Source organism: Gasterosteus aculeatus, chromosome 3 (assembly GCF_964276395.1).
Source record: "Gasterosteus aculeatus chromosome 3, fGasAcu3.hap1.1, whole genome shotgun sequence".
NCBI classification, from domain to species: Eukaryota; Metazoa; Chordata; class Actinopteri; order Perciformes; family Gasterosteidae; genus Gasterosteus; species Gasterosteus aculeatus.
Genome location: NC_135690.1, coordinates 18,297,490 through 18,316,790, shown reverse-complemented (window position 1 = coordinate 18,316,790; position 19,301 = coordinate 18,297,490). Strand labels below are relative to the sequence as shown.

The 19,301-nt window shown below is 51.4% G+C and overlaps 1 protein-coding gene across 4 annotated transcripts in view; it reads left to right on the top strand.

The window, feature by feature from the left end:
- Positions 1–17,885, top strand: part of adcy8 (adenylate cyclase 8 (brain)) — a 35,812-nt gene extending 17,927 nt beyond the window's left edge. The window contains exons 3-18 of one of the 4 annotated variants that reach the window (XM_078099959.1): positions 455–585; positions 941–1,052; positions 1,291–1,418; positions 2,697–2,855; positions 3,156–3,426; positions 7,351–7,548; positions 9,401–9,501; positions 9,650–9,851; positions 9,956–10,045; positions 10,321–10,493; positions 11,065–11,143; positions 12,310–12,468; positions 14,308–14,454; positions 14,601–14,693; positions 14,949–15,063; positions 16,225–17,885. In XM_078099959.1, coding sequence (XP_077956085.1) covers positions 455–585; positions 941–1,052; positions 1,291–1,418; positions 2,697–2,855; positions 3,156–3,426; positions 7,351–7,548; positions 9,401–9,501; positions 9,650–9,851; positions 9,956–10,045; positions 10,321–10,493; positions 11,065–11,143; positions 12,310–12,468; positions 14,308–14,454; positions 14,601–14,693; positions 14,949–15,063; positions 16,225–16,724 — 2,658 coding nt within the window. In that variant the 3' untranslated portion in view covers positions 16,725–17,885. Of the gene's footprint in view, positions 1–454; positions 586–940; positions 1,053–1,290; positions 1,419–2,696; positions 2,856–3,155; positions 3,427–7,350; positions 7,549–9,400; positions 9,502–9,649; positions 9,852–9,955; positions 10,046–10,320; positions 10,494–11,064; positions 11,144–12,309; positions 12,469–14,307; positions 14,455–14,600; positions 14,694–14,912; positions 15,064–16,224 lie in introns of all 4 variants that reach the window. The other 3 variants (XM_078099958.1, XM_078099961.1, XM_078099960.1) reach the window with 3 other exon arrangements.
- Positions 17,886–19,301: the final 1,416 nt, after the last annotated feature.

The following is a 19,301-nucleotide window of genomic DNA, read 5'->3' as shown; positions in this document are numbered from 1 at the left end:
CCAACACGCCCACCAACACGCCTCCACCCTCACCAACACGCCCACCAACACGCCCACCAACACGCCTCCACCCTCACCAACACGCCCCTTTGTGCTTCTGCCAAGCGGAGAAGAAGCGGCGGCTTTGCGGCAGCTCAGGCCGGCAGAGGCTTCTTATCAATTATGTCTCACGGTCTTTATGTAACGTGTTTTCACAAGATTCCTCCGTTTGACTTTGCGTGTTAATACTCGCGTTGGACGGACTTGTGTCAACATTTAATCCCTCGTCGCTCTTAATCTGGGATTCACACTCCAACAGGAAATGTTAACATGCATCATTTATGTTTCACTAAATGTAAGTTTCATTTTGCTGCAGAAAAACATCATATTTAGCAATTATTGTGTTTGTGTGTATTTTATATAATTGCACAGAGCTGATAACATCCCCCCCCCCCCCCTCCCTACCCCCCCACAGGAGAGACTGGTGCTGTCGGTCCTTCCTCGTTTTGTAGTTTTAGAAATGATCAACGACATGACAAACGTAGAGGACGAACACCTGCAGCATCAGTTCCACCGGATCTACATCCACCGCTACGAGAACGTCAGGTGAGCGGCTTGCATGCAGCGGGGGGGGGGGGGGGGGGGGGGGGAGGGGCTAAGGTTGCGTTTCTATCTATATATTTATACATATATTTATACACATGGATCCATCTCAGTCTTAAGTGCACGTGCCGCTAAAGGTTCCTTCTCTTCTTAAGTTCATCTGCTATCATCATGTTACAGCGAGATGAGTCATTAAAGGAGGACACTTACTGTCTCATGTACTCCGTAAAACAACGTCCAACAAGTGCTGGTAGCGATTTGATGATGAAGCGCTGCCGTCCGTCCTTCATGTGTCGTATTTGGATGGTTGTAAACAAGTCACCTGGATATTAAAGTGACATTTCCGTATTTTATTCAGCATTCTTTTCGCAGATGTCAAAGGCTTCACCAACCTGTCCACCACGCTGTCGGCTCAGGAGCTCGTGCGGATGTTGAACGAACTCTTCGCTCGCTTCGACCGCCTCGCACACGTGAGTGACCCGCGTGGCGCTTCTCACTTCTCAAACGTTTTAAACCTCGTTAAGACGTCATTGGTTTCATTCATGACACACAGCTGATGTCACAAACTGAACCAACAAACACCTGTTTGCACTGTTTACTTATTGCATCACAAATGGACACAAGCGGTTTTCCTTCTTATCACACGAGGATTTTTTCTCACTCGTAGGAGGAATTGTTAAATGTCCTGTTTGCTTCTCTGTGTTGCAGGAGAACCACTGCCTCCGGATCAAGATCCTGGGGGACTGTTACTACTGCGTGTCCGGCCTGCCCGAGCCCCGCCAGGACCACGCGCACTGCTGCGTGGAGATGGGCCTGAGCATGATCAAGACCATCAGGTACGAGTGCACCGTCGTTCCTTTACGCACAACAAAGGGACACGACTCCGAAATCCCCATTAGAGTAAATCTCACGGGTTTTATTGGACACAACATGGCGGGCTGGTTGAACTGCGTCCCCCGTTCGTACCCTGAATGGGAAGGTGAGTTACAGGAGGCCTGCTGGGCGTGTGTCCGTGAGCCAATCAGAAGCCACCATGTCAGCTGACTTCCTGTCGACGCACGAAACGCGCTGCGACTTTTAGCTTTTCAATAGTTTGAAGCTTTGAAGCTCCAGATTAACTCATCATGTAAACACGATCAGCTGTTCTCCCCCGGGGGGGAGGAGGGGGGGGGGGGGGTCGCGCCTCCCGCCCTGTATTTGCATCTTTCCAGCATTTCGTGTTTCTACGGGACCATCGGGGACAAGCGATGCGACGAGGGGGGGGGGGGCGTCGATGATGGAGTCCTACTTTATAAACGACACAACAGGGATTCACAGGCTCGTGGTTGAGGTCACATGACTAACGAAGGTTCCTGCATTATGATGATCTGCGTTGACGTGTTTCTGTCCCGCTGTCAGCGTGGGGGGGGGGGGGGGGGTGGGGGGATTAGTGACGGATAAGCTGTGAGATTTGTAGTGTACACTATTAAGTCAATATGTTGAGCCGCTTACAGGCGACCACTTAGTCTCCTGCTACACGCTGCTGGATGACGTGAAGGACGACATCATCTGACCCCCTCGTTGTGTAACTCGCGTCGACAGTTTGCCGGATGTTCTGCTCGTGGTTTCACGTGGTTCAGCGCGAGGAGGCGAGACCACGTGGCCTCACTCCTCCACAGCTGGAACGCACGGCGGGGGTCCGGGTGTCCGACATGTGGCTCCCTGTAGGTCAGCGGGTCGATGGCGCCGAGTGAAGCGTCTCGCTGTGTGAACACGGCGAGCCCGCCGCGCGGGTCCAGGTGGGGGGGGCGGGTCTGACATGTAAAGAGAGAAGAAGCCTTTTCAAACACAGAAGCGTGGAAACAAACTGTTTTACTCAAATATACACTTTGTCATTCAATTGATTCATTATTGAATATTTACCTTCCACGTTCAAACATCACTTCAGCCATTTAAAGGAGGATTTTGAGTTCAAGACGGAACTCTTGTTTTTTCTCTGCACGTTTTACACCAGCTGAGACTAATTTAAAATGCAAAGGTTGGGGGTTCACCTTCTCGTCCCCGTGTCCTCGCACCACGTGCAGGTCAGAGGACTAGAAAAGCAAAGAGTGCCTCGTCTATTTCCTCCCTTCCAGATATGTGAGATCACGCACGAAACACGACATCGACATGCGCATCGGGATCCACTCCGGCTCCGTGCTGTGCGGCGTCTTGGGACTCCGCAAGTGGCAGTTTGACGTCTGGTCCTGGGACGTGGACATCGCCAACAAGCTGGAGTCAGGAGGGATCCCAGGGTGAGGACGCCTTTAACAGGAAGGGAACAGACAGGGGGCAGATGTTTGGGATGTGGTGCGCGTCGTGTCTAGAAGGTGTCACGAGTTCATCGTCGATGCCCAACTTCACCCCTCAGAGGTCAACGGTCCTCCCTTAACTCCTCGTCTCCTTCTTAGAGACAAACTGTTTCCTAACATGCCACCTTTCCTAAGCGATAGTGGGCCGGTCCTGCGTGTCTTCTGCCCCCTGGTGGCCAGAATAATTCTCCGTCTGCAGCTTTAAGGCAACATCTTGAAATATGTCCGTATGAACCGTTGCAGGAGGATCCACATCTCCAAAGCGGCTCTGGACTGCCTGAACGGCGACTACGAGGTGGAGGAGGGCCACGGCAAGGACCGCAACGACTTCCTGCGCCGCCACAACATCGAGACCTTCTTGATCAAGCAGCCGGAGGAGAGCACGCTCAGCCTGCCGGAGGACATCATGAAGGACTCGGCCAGCTCGGCCGACCACCGGGCCAGCAGCACCACCTTCAACGAGGCGTCCTGGAGCCCGGAGCTCCCCTTCGACAACATCGTGGGGAAGCAGAACGTGAGTCCCGCCGCACGGCGTGCACTGCGCGGGGGAGGGGAGGGGCGGGGGGGGGGTTGGTAGATTGGTAGATGGAACTGTTCTTTGTGTCGCTGGAAGTGAGGCGCTAAAATGTCACAAAGAGAGATGATGTTATCTCGTAGACTTTGACCCCCCCCCCCTCCCCCCTCGCAGATGGAGGCGTGCATGTGATCTCCTCAGTTGTCTCGCCGCTTGTTTGTTTCCCCCCTTTTATCTTTTCTCCACCTGCGGGGGGAGGTGGAGGGATTGAGTTACCGTGGCAACGCGTGGCAGCATCAACTCGTCCTCTTCATCCCGTCTTCATCAGTGTGCCTTTGACAAGAGCTTCAGGCTTTTATTCTTCATGTGGGGGGGGGGGTCTTTGAAGCATTGAGTCATATTATTTATGCTCACAGACAACAGCGTGTGAACTAATTAGCCTGAGCGCATTAATAATAACGCTGTGATGCTCAAAGGAGATTTTCCGTGCTGCGTTCTGGCTTTGACCTTTGACCGAGAGCAGCAGTAAAGTGACCGATAGTCCGAAACCAACGTGTCTATAAATTCATCAGTCCAGGCGGTGAAGTCTGCGTGGTTTTGTCTCCTGAGCGTGAACTCTGACCTCCTGAGACGGCGGCCCGTCAGCTGGCAGCCTCCATGGAGCCGTGCGCTTGTTTTCTAGAATCATTTATTCATATTTTCACCACCGCCGAGTGCCGTGTCTCGGTTTGTGGCACAGTGACGGCTCGTCAGCGCCGCCAGTCCAACGGTTGTCTCCGTGCTCATCAAAGGGTTTGAAGCGTCTTTTATGTCGAGCTCGACTTCTCCGTCGCCGGTCGTCCCGCCTCCTTCGCCCCATTTGGTTTTCAGCGTCAGCGGTTTGGAGGTAGAATGATGTCGCGCGTCAGTCAGGCGGAGAGGACGTGAAGGAGGACGAGAGGGAACGTGACCTCCTGGTGGACCAGCGGTGCTTGTGCATCATGTGGAAGTCCTCTAATCCTCATTCCCGTCCTCATTCAACGGCTCCTACATCCTACAGAAGGGAACTCCTACATTTGGTTTCTTTGCTACCATTAGCAAAGAAACCATTAGCATGCCCATTAGCATTGTTACCGTTGGAACTTGAAAACATTTATCCTTCCACTCCCGCAGCGTAGCGTCAACGTGCTAACGTTGAGTCAACCACTCCATCAGCGTTCCTCTGCGCGTCCAGAGCGTCTCGCTGCATGTGGGTCCTCCTCCCCACGTGACATGATCATAACCGCCTGCTCTGACCCCGCGGAGAGCGCCGGCCACGTTGCTGTGAATTCGGCCTCCTGGCCCCGAAGTACGAGTGAATCCTTCACACCAGAGTTCTCCAGCTCACGCCGCCTCGTCTCGCTCTCCAAACTCCATTCGACCCTTTTTCCTGGCGTCACATGTTGGCATTTGCGTGAGACATTCGTGCCCTTTGGGCCCAAAACCAGCCACAGCCGCCGGTTCCTTTCCGCCTCCGCGTTGGCTTCTTGTTCATCAAACGGCCTTTCAAGCGTCCCACACTAAACCCATTTGTGCTTCTTGTTGAACCGGGCAGCACCGTGCCGCTTTAGAGGGAGTCCGAAGTCTGAACCCAACTGTCGGCTAAGCTAAGCTAAGCTAAGCTAAGCCAACCAGCTTCTCTGGGCTGCAGCACAAAAACAATATTTCAACCAATCATCCATTTTTTTCTCCCGATTGCTCAGTCAAAATGTTGCTAGCACCCAGTTAGCTCATGCTAGGTCGGAGCTGTGAGCGATTCGTTATCATTGATCCGATTATTCTCCTCCTGATCAACGCGGCGGTTCATTTCCAGCCACACGTTCCCGGCGTGGACGTTGAGAAGATCCCTGCTGGTTGTGTTCAGGAGGCAGATCACATCCCCGCTGAGATCGGTCCAGGAACACGTACGGATGCATAATGGCGCTTGTGTATTTGAGTATGCTAATGATCTGACACTCGTGTCCATTTATATGCAGCAGAGGTTCAGCGGAGTTCAGCTCCACTCGCGTCTCTCCGTCTCTGCTGGGGGGCAATTTGCATTTAGTTGAGTGCAATATAATTATTTAAATTGATATTATGGTTTGAATGAGAAAGTCTTGATGTCAGATGTGGTTGTTCCTCGTTGTAAAGAGTGACGGACCCTTTACATTGTGATGACGTCTGCTTCTGCTTCTCCTGGTCTCGGGCTCCGCTTCCTGACTCACAGAAAACACTCGCGTTGTCGTTTTACATTTGGTTGTTTGATTTGAACACGATTAACATGGTGGACAACGTAAGGTCAATACGTCCAATACAAAGGAAGCCCTGTGACTCGTATCCGCTGATCCTCCTCAGGTGAATCGAATAAATCATAAAGAAAGTTGTTTCAAGTATGAACCTGAAATAATATTAAGTGAATACACATAATTAACAAAACAAATAAATGATTTGTAACAAAACGTAAATTACGGCGGCAACATTTATCCATCATGTTGTTCTATTTTTAACTCAGCTGGTGTTTCAGATCATTTGGTTCATTCTTATTGAAAACAGCTGCAGAGGAACGTGAGACGTTCGTCTCTCAACATGTGACACTTTGTCTCCAGATTACGTCTCTAATCTGCAGGTGATCTGAGTGGACTTTAATCCGCCCGTAGAGACGGAGTGTGATAGTCAGATGACCCTGACCAACCCCCCCCCCTCTGTCCGGAGACGACCTCCTAAGGATCTCAGTGTGATGGACTTAGTCTGAACTACTCGGCTGCAGTCTGATCCTGTGGGAGTGACCTCTACCACGCTTACCTGCTCAGTGACGCACAGCAGCCTCGGGGGCGGAGCCTCAGAGGGCGGGGCCTCGGTGGACCACGCCGGGGTTGTTTATATATGTATATATATATATATATATACATATATATATATATACATATATATAACTGCAGATCACAGACCATGTGATTCAAGCAGCCAGTCAAACGTTGATGCTGATGATGTCACATGACGGGTCATTATAATATATATTATAACATTAAGATCAGTCAACATGGGCGGGCGTGGCTACAAACGTTGGATGTAATCATGAACCAGGAAGTATGAAGAACAGGACAACAAAGAAAGCCACAAGGAGATATTTTACAAACGGAAGCACTTTAGTTTCATGTGCCGACAGAAGTTAATTCTAAAAGACCGGATCCATGTGACAAGCACAAATAGACACGTGTTGCTCAACGTTACATGAATTCGTGTTGATTGTGGATTTATTATTGGATGTAAATTTGAAAAGGATTCCACTTTCACTGACGCCACCTGCTGAGTCTGTCGCTTCATGTTGATGCACAAATACTTTCACCTGACGGACCACAAGTTCTCCAACTATGTAACTTTGAATCTCTGTCTTTGACCAAGTGGCCCTTTCACCTGGTTGCAGCATTTATCCACACGGTTACATTACATACGTATGAGTGGGTGACGAACCCTGAGCGGGACCCTCAGATCTAAAGGAGGAGGGTTGAGGAAGGTCACGACCTCCGGCCCTTTCCCCCTCAGACCGACCAGGAAGTGGTGAAGTGGGAGATTAAACCCGAGGAGAACCTTCCTAACGTCCGATTAGTCTTTGCAGTTCGGCTTATTCATTTCCTGCACGGTTGCCGTGGGCGACGCCATAATGCACGTTCAGAGTTGGTTTCTCGTGGTTGCTCGTCGTCTTCACGGTGTCGTGTTCCTCCCGCCTGCGTTCTGATGCATCGCTTCATGCTTTTACTTTCTCCTCCATCTGCTTCCTGTGTTTTTGCATCATGAGCATTTTCTTCTTCTTGTTTTTTGTGGATGTAATAAACTGTGTGTCTTTCATTTGTCACTGGAATGAAGCCAGCGGGGGGCGGGGGGGGGCTAGCGGGTTCATTCTATGTGCATGTGCTTTTCCCCCCTTAGATTCTGGCCGCCTTAACGAGAAATTCGATAAATCTGCTTCCAAACCATCTCGCACGAGCTTTGCATGTGCAGTCGGGTCCCGAGGACGTAAACGAGCGAATAGAGAGCGCCATCGACTTACGGAGTGGCGATAAGTTGAGAGGAGAGCATATGAAGCCTTTCTCTCTGATGTTTAAAGACTCCGGCCTGGAAGAGAAGGTAGCTGGAAGGTAGCCCCCCCCCCCCCTGTCCCTCTGCCCCCCCCGGACCCCCTCTGCCCCCCCAGTTCTATTCTTAACAAAGACACAGCAACCAACAAGCTGTCACGAGTGAGCTGAAGGCACCGACGCTTCATGTTGTACATTAAATCCATTAGACGTACGGAGTCTGAAGGGTGATATTATATCACAGTCATTACAGACGTGCTATTTAAAATCAGTCAGTCAACCAATTAAAACTCTTCTGAATGGAATAGAAAACAATGTCAATAAATCAGATTATAATTCTGTTTCATATTTTAGTTATTTAGATTATTAATTATAATAGATTTTCCAAACAAAATGTATGTAAATATGTTTTAAATGATTTAGTAATTAATTAATTCACTCTTCAAACTAATTGAATATGAAAATTCACTCAATTTTATTAAGGCAGCGTTCAGTTTAAAACATGAACTGAACAACTTTGAACTGAACTTTTTCACTTTACTTTTAAAATGTATGAACTGACTTATTGGTTGGAATTAAAGGTCGTAGTATTATTAGGTTAAGTATTATTATTCAGTCGACAGTCAGACTGCGTATGAATAAAGTACGACGCTCCTTTTTTGTTGAATTGCTGCAAACATGAATCCAAATTTAGCATAAATCAACTTTGACTTTAATTTAAGTTTCTTAACTGCAGAAGCTCCTTCAGTTTACTCATGACCAAAGTCACCACCTACACACACTTTTTATCAAATGTACAAATACTACAACAACTACTGCTAGTACTACTACTTCTACTACTAGTTCCATATTTCTGAATACGATCAGAATATATTTCTGGATGTGTCTGAGTGTTCATTCTTGCCCCCTTTCTCTAACCTTTGAGTTCACCTTTATGTGATCCCTGCCCCCTCTTCCTCCCCCTCCTCCCCCCTCTTCCTCCCCTTCGTCCCCCTCCTCCTCCCTCTTCCTCCCCACTCCTGGGTCAAGCTCACAAGCTGATAATAAACCACATCATTTATTTCATGTCACAGACAGTAACAAACTTTGTGCAGCGACCTGCAAGAAGCCACATTTATGGAGCAGAGCGCTAGTTAGCGGTAGCGGTAGCGTTAGCGTTAGCGCTGCATGCAGAATCACATCATTGTTTTAAGATGAGAACAAACTTTGGCTCCTGTCCATCTCCAGCTGACCTAATGACCCCTTGACCTTTGACCCTCTGAAAGTTCCGGCAGTTTTCCAGGTAACGTTTTCTGTGAGTTTATCTGAAAACTTTTATTTCTTTTTCTTCTCTTCCTTTCCTCCTCCTCCTCCTCCACCTCCCCCTCCTCCTCCTCCACCTCCTCCACCTCCTCCTCCTCCCCCTCCCCCTCCTCCTCCACCTCCTCGTCCCCTCCTCCTCCTCCTCTTCCTCCTCCTCCACCTCCTCCACCTCCCGTCCCCCTCCTCCTCCTCTTCCTCCTCCTCCACCTCCTCCTCCTCCACCTCCCCGTCCCCCTCATCCTCCTCCTCTTCCTCCACCTCCCCCTCCACCTCCTCCACCTCCCGTCCCCCTCCTCCTCCTCTTCCTCCTCCTCCACCTCCTCCTCCTCCACCTCCCCGTCCCCCTCATCCTCCTCCTCTTCCTCCACCTCCCCCTCTTCCTCCTCCACCTCCCCGTCCCCCTCCTCCTCCTCTTCCTCCTCTTCCTTCTCCTCCACCTCCTCCTCCCCCTCCTCCTCCTCCTCTTCCTCCTCTTCCTTCTCCTCCTCCTCCTTCTCCTCTTCCACCTCCCCCTCCTCCTCCTCCACCTCCTGCTCCTCCTCCTCCTCCTCTTCCTCCTCCTCCCCCTCTTCCTCCTCCTCCTCCTCCTTGTCACGTCGCAGTATTCCCAGATGAGGGACGAGGTCTTCAAGTCCAACCTGGTGTGCGCCTTCATCGTGCTCATCTTCATCACCACCATCCAAAGCCTGCTTCCCTCGGCCAGGTAAAGGAGATGAGCTTCTTCGAGTCAACTGGAATCATAATAAATAATCGCATTAAAACATGAAGTACTGATTCACTCGAACCGATCGGATCGTCCACTCTTTAAGTCATGAGGCTGAGCTCGCCATTTGTGTCGCGCCTCCCTGCAGGATGGTAACCATGGCGATCCAGTTCTCAGTCCTCATCGTCCTGCACTGCTGCCTGGTCCTGGTTACCACGGCGGAGGACTACAAGTGTCTCCCTCTGGTCCTGCGCAAAGCCTGCTGCTGGATCAACGAGACCTACGCCGCCAGGAACGGCATCATCTTGGTCTCCATCCTCATCAACTTCCTGGCGGCAATGATCAATATAGTGAGTTCAGCCTTCACTTGGCGCCGTCGCGGTGTTGCTGGTATTTGGCCCGTGGACTTCAGCTGGCTCTAACCTCTAACCTCGTAACCTTTTTCCTCCCACAGCTGTGGTGCGACTTCGACAAGTCCGGCGCCTTCAGGAACCAGACGTACAACGAGTCGGCCTCCGTCCCCGACATCTGCTTCTACCCGGAGGTAAGACGTGGAGACACGTCGCCGCTTCGCCTCCTCCCTAAAAAATCTTTAAAAGGACCAACTTGACTCCACCTTTAAGGTCTTCAGCATACAGACAGGATCAGCGTCAGCGAAGCGTCTTTATGATAAAGAATATTCATAATATCCATCGATCAATTACCAATAGTCTCGTTTTTCAGATTATGGATTGTAGTTTTTGATGTTTAAAACCACGCAGAAGGCACCTTTAGCACGTTAGCTCACAGATCACACACCATGTCTCTGTGCCCCCCCAGTACTTTGTGTTCACGGGGGTCCTGGCCATGGTGACGTGTGCCGTGTTCCTGCGGCTCAACTCGGTGTTGAAGCTGGCGGTGCTGCTGGTGATGATCGCCGTCTACTCCCTGCTGACGGAGGCCTTCTACACCTCCCTGTTCGTCCGCTACGACGCCGTCCACCACAACACGGAGTGAGTCCTTTAGAGCGCTGTCCGGCCCACACGGGACACCGCGGTGGTCCATTCCATCGCCTGCTGTCGTACCATCAGCAGCTCCACGGCAACCAACAGGTCACCAGCGCTCAGTCCGCGGTCCACTAGACACCAACACAGTAGAGTAGTAGTCAAATAGATGAAACAGACAAAGAACGTGTATTAAATTAAAGACACAGCAGGTTGACCTTTTCTTCAGGAGACAAGTGTTTGTGAGGAAAGTAGTGCGCTGCCCTTCACGGTCCAGACGTACCGAGGCTTCGTCCCCGAGCAGGTGAGCGGCCTGTGCAGCGCCGTGCACGCGGCGCCGCGGGGGAGCCGATGGGAGGCGGCCTCATTTATTTATGCGCCTCTGGGGGACGAGAGAAGGTCAAGATGATAAGAGGGAAGCCACGGCGGATCCCCTTCCCCCGACACACACCTCGTCCTTTAGTTTGAGGCTGGAATTCATCTGTAATGCCGTTGTTCAGAGAAGCAGAATCAGAATATGAGGAGAGTTTGTCTGGAAATAGAAACATCGTCACGAGACGTTCTTTGTTTGTTCCAACAGAAACTTCCTGGGGACCAAAGAGACGTCTCTGCTCCTGATGGCCATGTTCCTCCTCGCTGTGTTCTACCACGGCCAGCAGGTGAGGCCCGTCAGAGAGGAGGTGAGGCGAGCAGCCGCTCTGAGCCTGATGCTACGCTAACGAGACGCTAACGGGTCCTGTTTGAACGCAAACATTCATCAAAAAACAGACCCAAGGTTTAAATGTTAACGATCCAACGGCTCCTGACGGCAATGAAGGAAAAGCGTCTGTGGGGTCAACGTCCTCCGTGCAGCGTCACGTCCCCTCAGGGACGCACAGAACCACGCCCGCCGCTTGGACCACGCCGGGCCGTCACCGTGGCAACCGTTAACGGTGCAGAGGAGACGGCGGTAATTGAGCCGCTTTTTGTGTCTCCAGTAAAAGCACCTCAGACACGGACCTCATTGGGAGTCATCCGGCTCACTGATCTCCACCGCCGGGTCAATTCCACCGGCTGTCAGCGCGGGAGGCTGTTTGTGTGAGATGCGTTAGACGGGAAAGACGTTTATTTTACCAGGTCTGTGCTCACATACATATATATATATATATATATATATATGTATATATATATATATGTATATAGAGGGAGAGAGGCAGCCTCATCACCGGGAGTGAGGAGCGTTATATTTGACTCCCTTGTAGCACGTTTCCCTCTCTGAGAAGTCGGCTTCTTCTTTGCGGCAGCAGACTCGTTGATTCTCACTCTGCCTTTTTCATCACAGCAATCCGACTGCAGCTCTCGATCAGTACTTATTAAATGAGCGCGAGATGTATGAAGTCGTCCAAATGACCCCGCCGAACTGACTGAGAAGATTACAGCGCGACTTAAGAAGGCTCCAACCTGATTAATGCGCATTTGACTGGAAACATGACTTTCTAAAGCAGGTTCTTCTTCCTGTCACAAGAGACGAGGCTCTTATTTTGAAACGCGTAGATTCTCTCTCTTCTTAATCTCTGCATCTCGCAGAGCGAGCAGGCCGAGTGGACAGGGAGTAGTTCAATCTTCTAAAACCTCTGAGGGTTCAGGGTTAGAACCTCTGAACGCATCTCTAGAACATTCAACTATCTCCATCCACCGAAGCTAAAGTTCTGACCAGCCTCTTCATCGACGAAGAGCTTAACATTTGTTTTCCTCCCGTGATTGACAGCTCACACAGGTTCCAGTATTTAGTAAGAAGAGGAGGATTTGTGGATATGTGTCATGTGTGGTGTTTGCCGCCCTCCAGCTGGAGTACACGGCGCGCCTGGACTTCCTGTGGCGCGTTCAGGCCAAGGAGGAGATCAACGAGATGAAGGAGCTGCGAGAACACAACGAGAACATGCTGAGGAACATCCTGCCCAGCCACGTGGCCCGACACTTCCTGGAGAAGGACCGGGACAACGAGGTGAGCGCCGGACCCTCGGGGGGGTTGAGGAACTTGGTCACAGCAGTAATTTCACTAAACACAGTTTCACATCTTGGGCTGCATTCTGTGCAGTGACCAGCAGGGGGCGACTCCTCTGCTCCCATAGACGTCTATGAGGAAATGACTCTACTTCTCTGTAGTGACCAGCAGGGGGCGACTCCTCTGCTCCCATAGACGTCTATGAGGAAATGACTCTACTTCTCTGTAGTGACCAGCAGGGGGCGACTCCTCTGCTCCCATAGACGTCTGTGAGGAAATGACTCTACTTCTCTGTAGTGACCAGCAGGGGGCGACTCCTCTGCTCCCATAGACGTCTATGAGGAAATGACTCTACTTCTCTGTAGTGACCAGCAGGGGGCGACTCCTCTGCTCCCATAGACGTCTATGAGGAAATGACTCTACTTCTCTGTAGTGACCAGCAGGGGGCGACTCCTCTGCTCCCATAGACGTCTATGAGGAAATGACTCTACTTCTCTGTAGTGACCAGCAGGGGGCTCAGTAAACATTGTAAACATGAGTTTATTGTCTCAGTCTCTAGTTTCAAGTCTTCTTCAACACAACATGATGTTCATTTAGTGAATTATGGTTCATTTTTATATATGAATGCTGAATTCTGCAGTAAACGACCATCTCCATCACTGGGACATGAAGTACTCTCTCCACGCATCAGATATAAGGAAGCGTGGTTCATTGCCCCCCCCCCCCCCCCGTAGAACTCTGAGGTCGATCGATTCTGCTCATGTTGTTTAAGAAGCACCGTCATGGATGCGTCACAGGAGAGCTGCACCATTCTGCCTGCTTCTAATTAAAAGAGAGACACGTTTCAAAATACGTCTGTGGGGGCCGTGTGGGGGCCGGGTGGGGGCCGGGTGGGGGCCCTGCTCCCTCCTTACATTATTAATCAGGCTGGTCATGGTTTCAGTGGGTTAGATGTTGTAGATGAGGAGCTGTTGAGATGCAGCAGGTTAATCAGGTTCGTTCATCTTCTTCAGCATTTTCATTCGGGGGCTTTTTGAATGATCGTTTTTCTCTCTTCATTTTGATGCCATTGACTATTTTTTATCCCCAAAACTGAAATCATAACAATCATAAATGTGAGGAAAAAAGGTTTAACTTGACTGCAATGGAGCCTTTAAATCACATCTCAGATTCTTCCTCCTGCCCAATGCTTCAGCAACTGATGCTCCACGTAGCGTCAAACAGACCATGAGGCAGGGGACGCTTTAGGGCGGGGCTACACGCTGATTGGCAGGTCTCTATCAGACCTTAAAGCAGGAGACGCTTTAGGGCGGGGCTACACGCTGATTGGCAGGTCTCTAGCAGACCTTAAAGCAGGGGACGCTTTAGGGCGGGGCTACACGCTGATTGGCAGGTCTCTATCAGACCTTAAAGCAGGAGACGCTTTAGGGCGGGGCTACATGCTGATTGGCAGGTCTCTGCATACAGTGTGTGAAACGCCTCCTAAAGGAAGTTCTTTGACTCGTGAAGTTTGCATAATGTCGGCAACGATGTCACAATGAAGTCGGGGCTTATTAATGTATAATTAAAATGAAGAGTCGAGCAGAACACCCCCCCCCCTCCTTTAATTAAATCCATTTGAAATGTTAGACGCTTTGTTTGCCAGCCTATTCACATATTCCCATAAGGATGCGATGAGTCACTCCAGCAGCTTGGTGCGGCGGGTCGATGGCGCCCCCCAGTGGTGGAGGTCAGCATCATCACCTCCGGGTTCTAACCCGTCATAGCAAACGTCACGATGAACCCTGGCGTTCTGAGTGAAAGGTGTGTGGTCTACCTGCCCCCCCTCCCCGCCCGCAGGAGCTGTACTCCCAGTCCTACGACTCGGTGGGGGTGATGTTCGCCTCCATCCCGGGCTTCGCTGACTTCTACTCGCAGACGGAGATGAACAACCAGGGGGTCGAGTGCCTCCGGCTGCTCAACGAGATCATCGCCGACTTCGACGAGGTGAGACCTTTGAAGTGCCCCCCCCCCCCACCTGGAGGAGCAGATTTACAGTTGGTGTCGTGGCGAGCAGCCCCCCCTGGTGGTGCTCCTCCATCTGTGACGTCATCCTGAGGGGTTCTGGGTTCACGCCCCTCTTCTCTCCACAGCTGCTGGGGGAGGATCGCTTCCAGGACATCGAGAAGATCAAAACCATCGGCAGCACCTACATGGCGGTGTCCGGCCTGTCCCCCGAGAAACAGGTGAGCCCCCGTCAGCCGGGACTTCCCCTCTGACCGCCTCCGCCCGCGCACACACAGCGCTCATCCGTCACGCCTCCACCTTCTCTCGGCTGCGTGATGTCATCCATGTAGTCCAATATTTCAATGTGACCTCGAAGCAGCTCGCGTAGAAGTACACCCAGTAAATGTACCGTTGTGTACTTAAATGTGCCCCCCGACGCCCCGACGCCGGCCCTGCAGCTGACTCCGCCCCCTCTGCTCTCCTCTGACCCGCAGCAGTGTGAAGACAAGTGGGGTCACCTGTGTGCGCTGGCCGACTTCGCCATCGCCCTCAACGAGAGCATCCAGGAGATCAACAAGCACTCGTTCAACAACTTCCAGCTGAGGATCGGTGAGAGCACCTCCTCCTGCTCCTCCTCCTCCCCCTTCTTCGCCTCCTCCACCTCCTGCTCCTCCTCCTCCCCCTTCTTCGCCTCCTCCACCTCCTGCTCCTCTTCCTCCCCCTTCTTCGCCTCCTCCACCTCCTGCTCCTCCTCCTCCCCCTTCTTCGCCTCCTACTCCTCCTGCTCCTTCTCCCCCTTCTTCGCCTCCTCCACCTCCTCCTCCTCCCCCTCCTATGCCTCCTCCCCCTTCTTCACCTCCTCCACCTCCTGCTCCTCCCCCTCCTATGCCTCCTCCCCCTTCTTCACCTCCTCCACCTCCTGCTCCTCCTCCTCCCCCTTCTTCGCCTCCTCCACCTCCTGCTCCTCCTCCTCCCCCTTCTTCACCACCTCCACCTCCTGCTCCTCCTCCTCCCCCTTCTTTGCCTCCTCCTCCTCCTGCTCCTCCTCCTCCCCCTTCTTCGCCTCCTCCACCTCCTGCTCCTCCTCCTCCCCCTTCTTTGCCTCCTCCTCCTCCTGCTCCTCCTCCTCCCCCTTCTTCGCCTCCTCCACCTCCTGCTCCTCCTCCTCCCCCTTCTTCGCCTCCTCCTCCTCCTGCTCCTCTTCCTCCCCCTTCTTCGCCTCCTCCACCTCCTGCTCCTCCTCCTCCCCCTTCTTCGCCTCCTACTCCTCCTGCTCCTTCTCCCCCTTCTTCGCCTCCTCCACCTCCTCCTCCTCCCCCTCCTATGCCTCCTCCCCCTTCTTCACCTCCTGCTCCTCCCCTTCCTATGCCTCCTCCCCCTTCTTCACCTCCTCCACCTCCTGCTCCTCTTCCTCCCCCTTCTTCGCCTCCTCCACCTCCTGCTCCTCCTTCCCCTTCCTCGCCTCCTCCACCTCCTGCTCTTCCCCCTCATTCGCCACCTCCTGCTCCTCCTCCTCCTATGCCCCCTCCCCCTTCTTCGCCTCCTCCACCTCCTGCTCCTCCTCCTCCTCCTATGCCTCCTCCCCCTTCTTCACCTTCTGCTCCTCCGCCTCTGCACCCTCCACCTCCTCCCCCATCCCTCTCCCTTTCTCCTCCCTCCCTCCCGTCCCGCCTCGTTCTATATGTAGTATGTTGGTTCTACGTGGTCTTAAGCGTGTGGGACTGCTGGACACGCCCTGACTCCCCCCCCTCCCCCCGTGTGTCTCCCCAGGAATGGCCCACGGCTCGGTGGTGGCGGGCGTGATCGGCGCCAAGAAGCCTCAGTACGACATCTGGGGGAAGACGGTGAACCTGTCCAGCCGGATGGACAGCACGGGGGTCAGCGGACACATCCAGGTCCCCGAGGACACCTTCCTGATCCTGAAGGAGCGCGGCTTCGCCTTCGAGTACCGCGGCGAGATCTACGTCAAGGGCATCAGCGAGCAGGAGGGCAAGATCCGCACGCACTTCCTGCTGGGCCGCGTGCAGCCCAACCCGCTCATCATGCAGCCGCGCAAGATCACGGGTCAGTACTCGCTGGCCGCCGTGGTGCTCGGCCTCGTGCAGTCGCTCAACCGCCAGAAGCAGAAGCAGATCCTCAACGAGAACAACAACTCGGGCATCATGAAGGGCCACCACCACTACAACCGCAGGACGCTGTTAGCGGCCGGCAGCTCCGAGGTGGGGGCGGGGCACCACGCCGAGGCGGCCGACAAGGCCGAGCTGACCTGAGGGGGCGGGGCCCGGAGGAGGCGGAGCTTCTGCTCCTCGGAGGCGGAACGCGATCCCAGTGGTTGAGTGAAAAACTTCAGGGGAAGTTCTGGAGGAGTCCCGGCGCCCGGTTCTGGACCTCCAGTGGATCTGGTTCTGTTCACACAGGAGGCCATGTTCCTCCGCCAAGGGCGAGATGGAGACGCCCGCCGCTCCTCGTGGGCGGGCGGACATCACTTTCACAGGTTTCCATGGACCCTTTCAGACGGGGCGATCCAGCGAATCAGACGGGAGGAAAAAGGTGCAACAATAGAGCGGTCCGGCGGCAAGGGGGCGGGGCTTGGTTCGGCCTCAGCTGATGCGTCACAGACTTTCGCACTTGCAGATGAACAGGAAATCGATTTGATTTTTATCTACTTTGACATTTTGATCCACGGACCCACTTCATTTGCATAACGTGAGGTTCAGTCGACATTATGCAAATTAAGATGCAAGATCTTTGCCTCAGAGGGCTTTAAAAACAAGAAAACCCACAAGAGAGATTTACAACCCTTCAATCAATCAATCAAAGCATACGACATAAATGATTCGTTTACTGAGACTAATGACTGCTGGCAATAAGTGGATACTTTATAACAACAGTGACAGTCTAATAATAATAATAAGTGGATACTTTATAACAACAGTGACAGTCTAATAACAATAATAAGTGGATACTTTATAACAACAGTGACAGTCTAATAATAATAATAAGTGGATACTTTATAACAACAGTAACAGTCAGATTTGAATGTAAACAGAAGCAGATGAGCAAAACAAACCCGCCCACATTCCATCATCACATGTGAGGGGAGGGCTTCTTTGGCTCCTCCCACTCAGGTTTGACTCGGCCAATGAGATTGTTTCTGCCCTCCTGCAAACCGCTCCGCCAACAATGAATGTGCGGAGAACTGAAACTGGAGGAGGAGGATGAAGATGAGGGGGTGGGGTTATAGAGACGAGGGGGGACAGGACTACGCCCCCCCCCCCCCACATGCTCCTCCAGTCGCTCCCTTTTTATGTCGCCCTAACCCAAAACCCAGACCCCCGTCCCACTCTGACCCCCCCCGTGTCCATGTTTCTTTTTTTGTATTTCTTTTATATATGAGAACACAATAAAAAGGGGTCTCGTTTTTATACAAGCCTCGTGTCTAGTTGCCTTCATTTTGTCACATCGTCTTCATCGTTTCACCTCAAATGTCTGTTCTAAATGTTATTTATGCTCCTTTAACATTGCAATCTGACATCTTCATTTCAGACACAAAGACCTTTTTATAATGAATATTATAATTTATGAAGCAGCTCAGATGTTACAGTTTGATTTCCAAACCTGCTCAACAATTACAAAATATCTGTAAAATGAATGAATCAAAAATTCAGATTCAGGACTTGAAAGACAACGTGGACGAATCAAAGGTTTACAGGTAGAAGATGTGATGAAGATGAGTATGATGAAGACGCTGATCTTCTGAACACAGGCGGTCCTGGAGGTCTTGAAGCATCTAGTCTGGCTCTTTGTGTTGATCATGAGATGTGCTCCTTCAGTGACTAGAAGGAGTCTGAGGAGAAGTCCAGGAGCTCAGCGAGCCGCCGGGCAACAAGAGACAGAAGAAGTTTTCAATGAACTCGTGAACACAAGCAGGTGAAACGAGGGGAAACAAGCAGATTAGAGCATTTACATTTTCATTTGAAAAAAGCTGCTTGAAGCGGTAATGCACATGTTCCATTAAACAGCTTAAATTAAGCAGGAGTCTGAAGCTTAATCTTTCTAATGAGAGAGAATAATCAGAGCCACTAAAAGTGTTCATGAAGTTGTTCAGAGAGAAAAGAAAAAGTATAAAAAATAATATTCAACGTTTTCTGTTTTCTATCGGTTCATTTTTTCTATTTGACCCTTTTGATCTTTTAATATAATTTATATTTGTTTGCATCATGTCTCATTTTTATATTCATGAATAGTTTTGTAAATGAGAACGCTGACCTCGTGCAGCGCGCACAAACCTCCACCAGGTGGCGGCAGAGGTTCAGCTGAAGGCCCAATCTGTTGTCATGGTTACGTGACCTCTGACCCCTCTCACCCTGAGACGTCCCTCAGCTGGTTGAGGGATTTCCGGTGTGGGGGGGTCACATGCACATTATGTATTTATTTTCTATTTATTACGAGACGAGATGTGATTGTTTACCTTGTTTTTCTCAAAAGAACGTGTGTAAAAAAATAACAACATGAAAATGAAAGTGTACCATGAATAAAGTCGTGTCTTCGTACGTCCCTCCTCATCACGTTCATGTGAATACTGGTTGTAGCGTCTCAGGATGTCTGAGAGGACACACATGAATTACAGCAAGAAAAAGACGCTTTATAAGGACACGACAAGTGTCAGGTGCTCCCTGATTGGCCGGCTCCTCCCACCTCGGTGGCCTCACCTGTCGGAGAGCTCCTCCTCCTTGTTTTCGGTTAATGGACCGTGTGTGTTATTAACGATGTAGAGAATGTTCATCATAAAGATCAGAACAGATCAAACATTCAAAACTATATGGTTCACTCAGAATAAATACCTC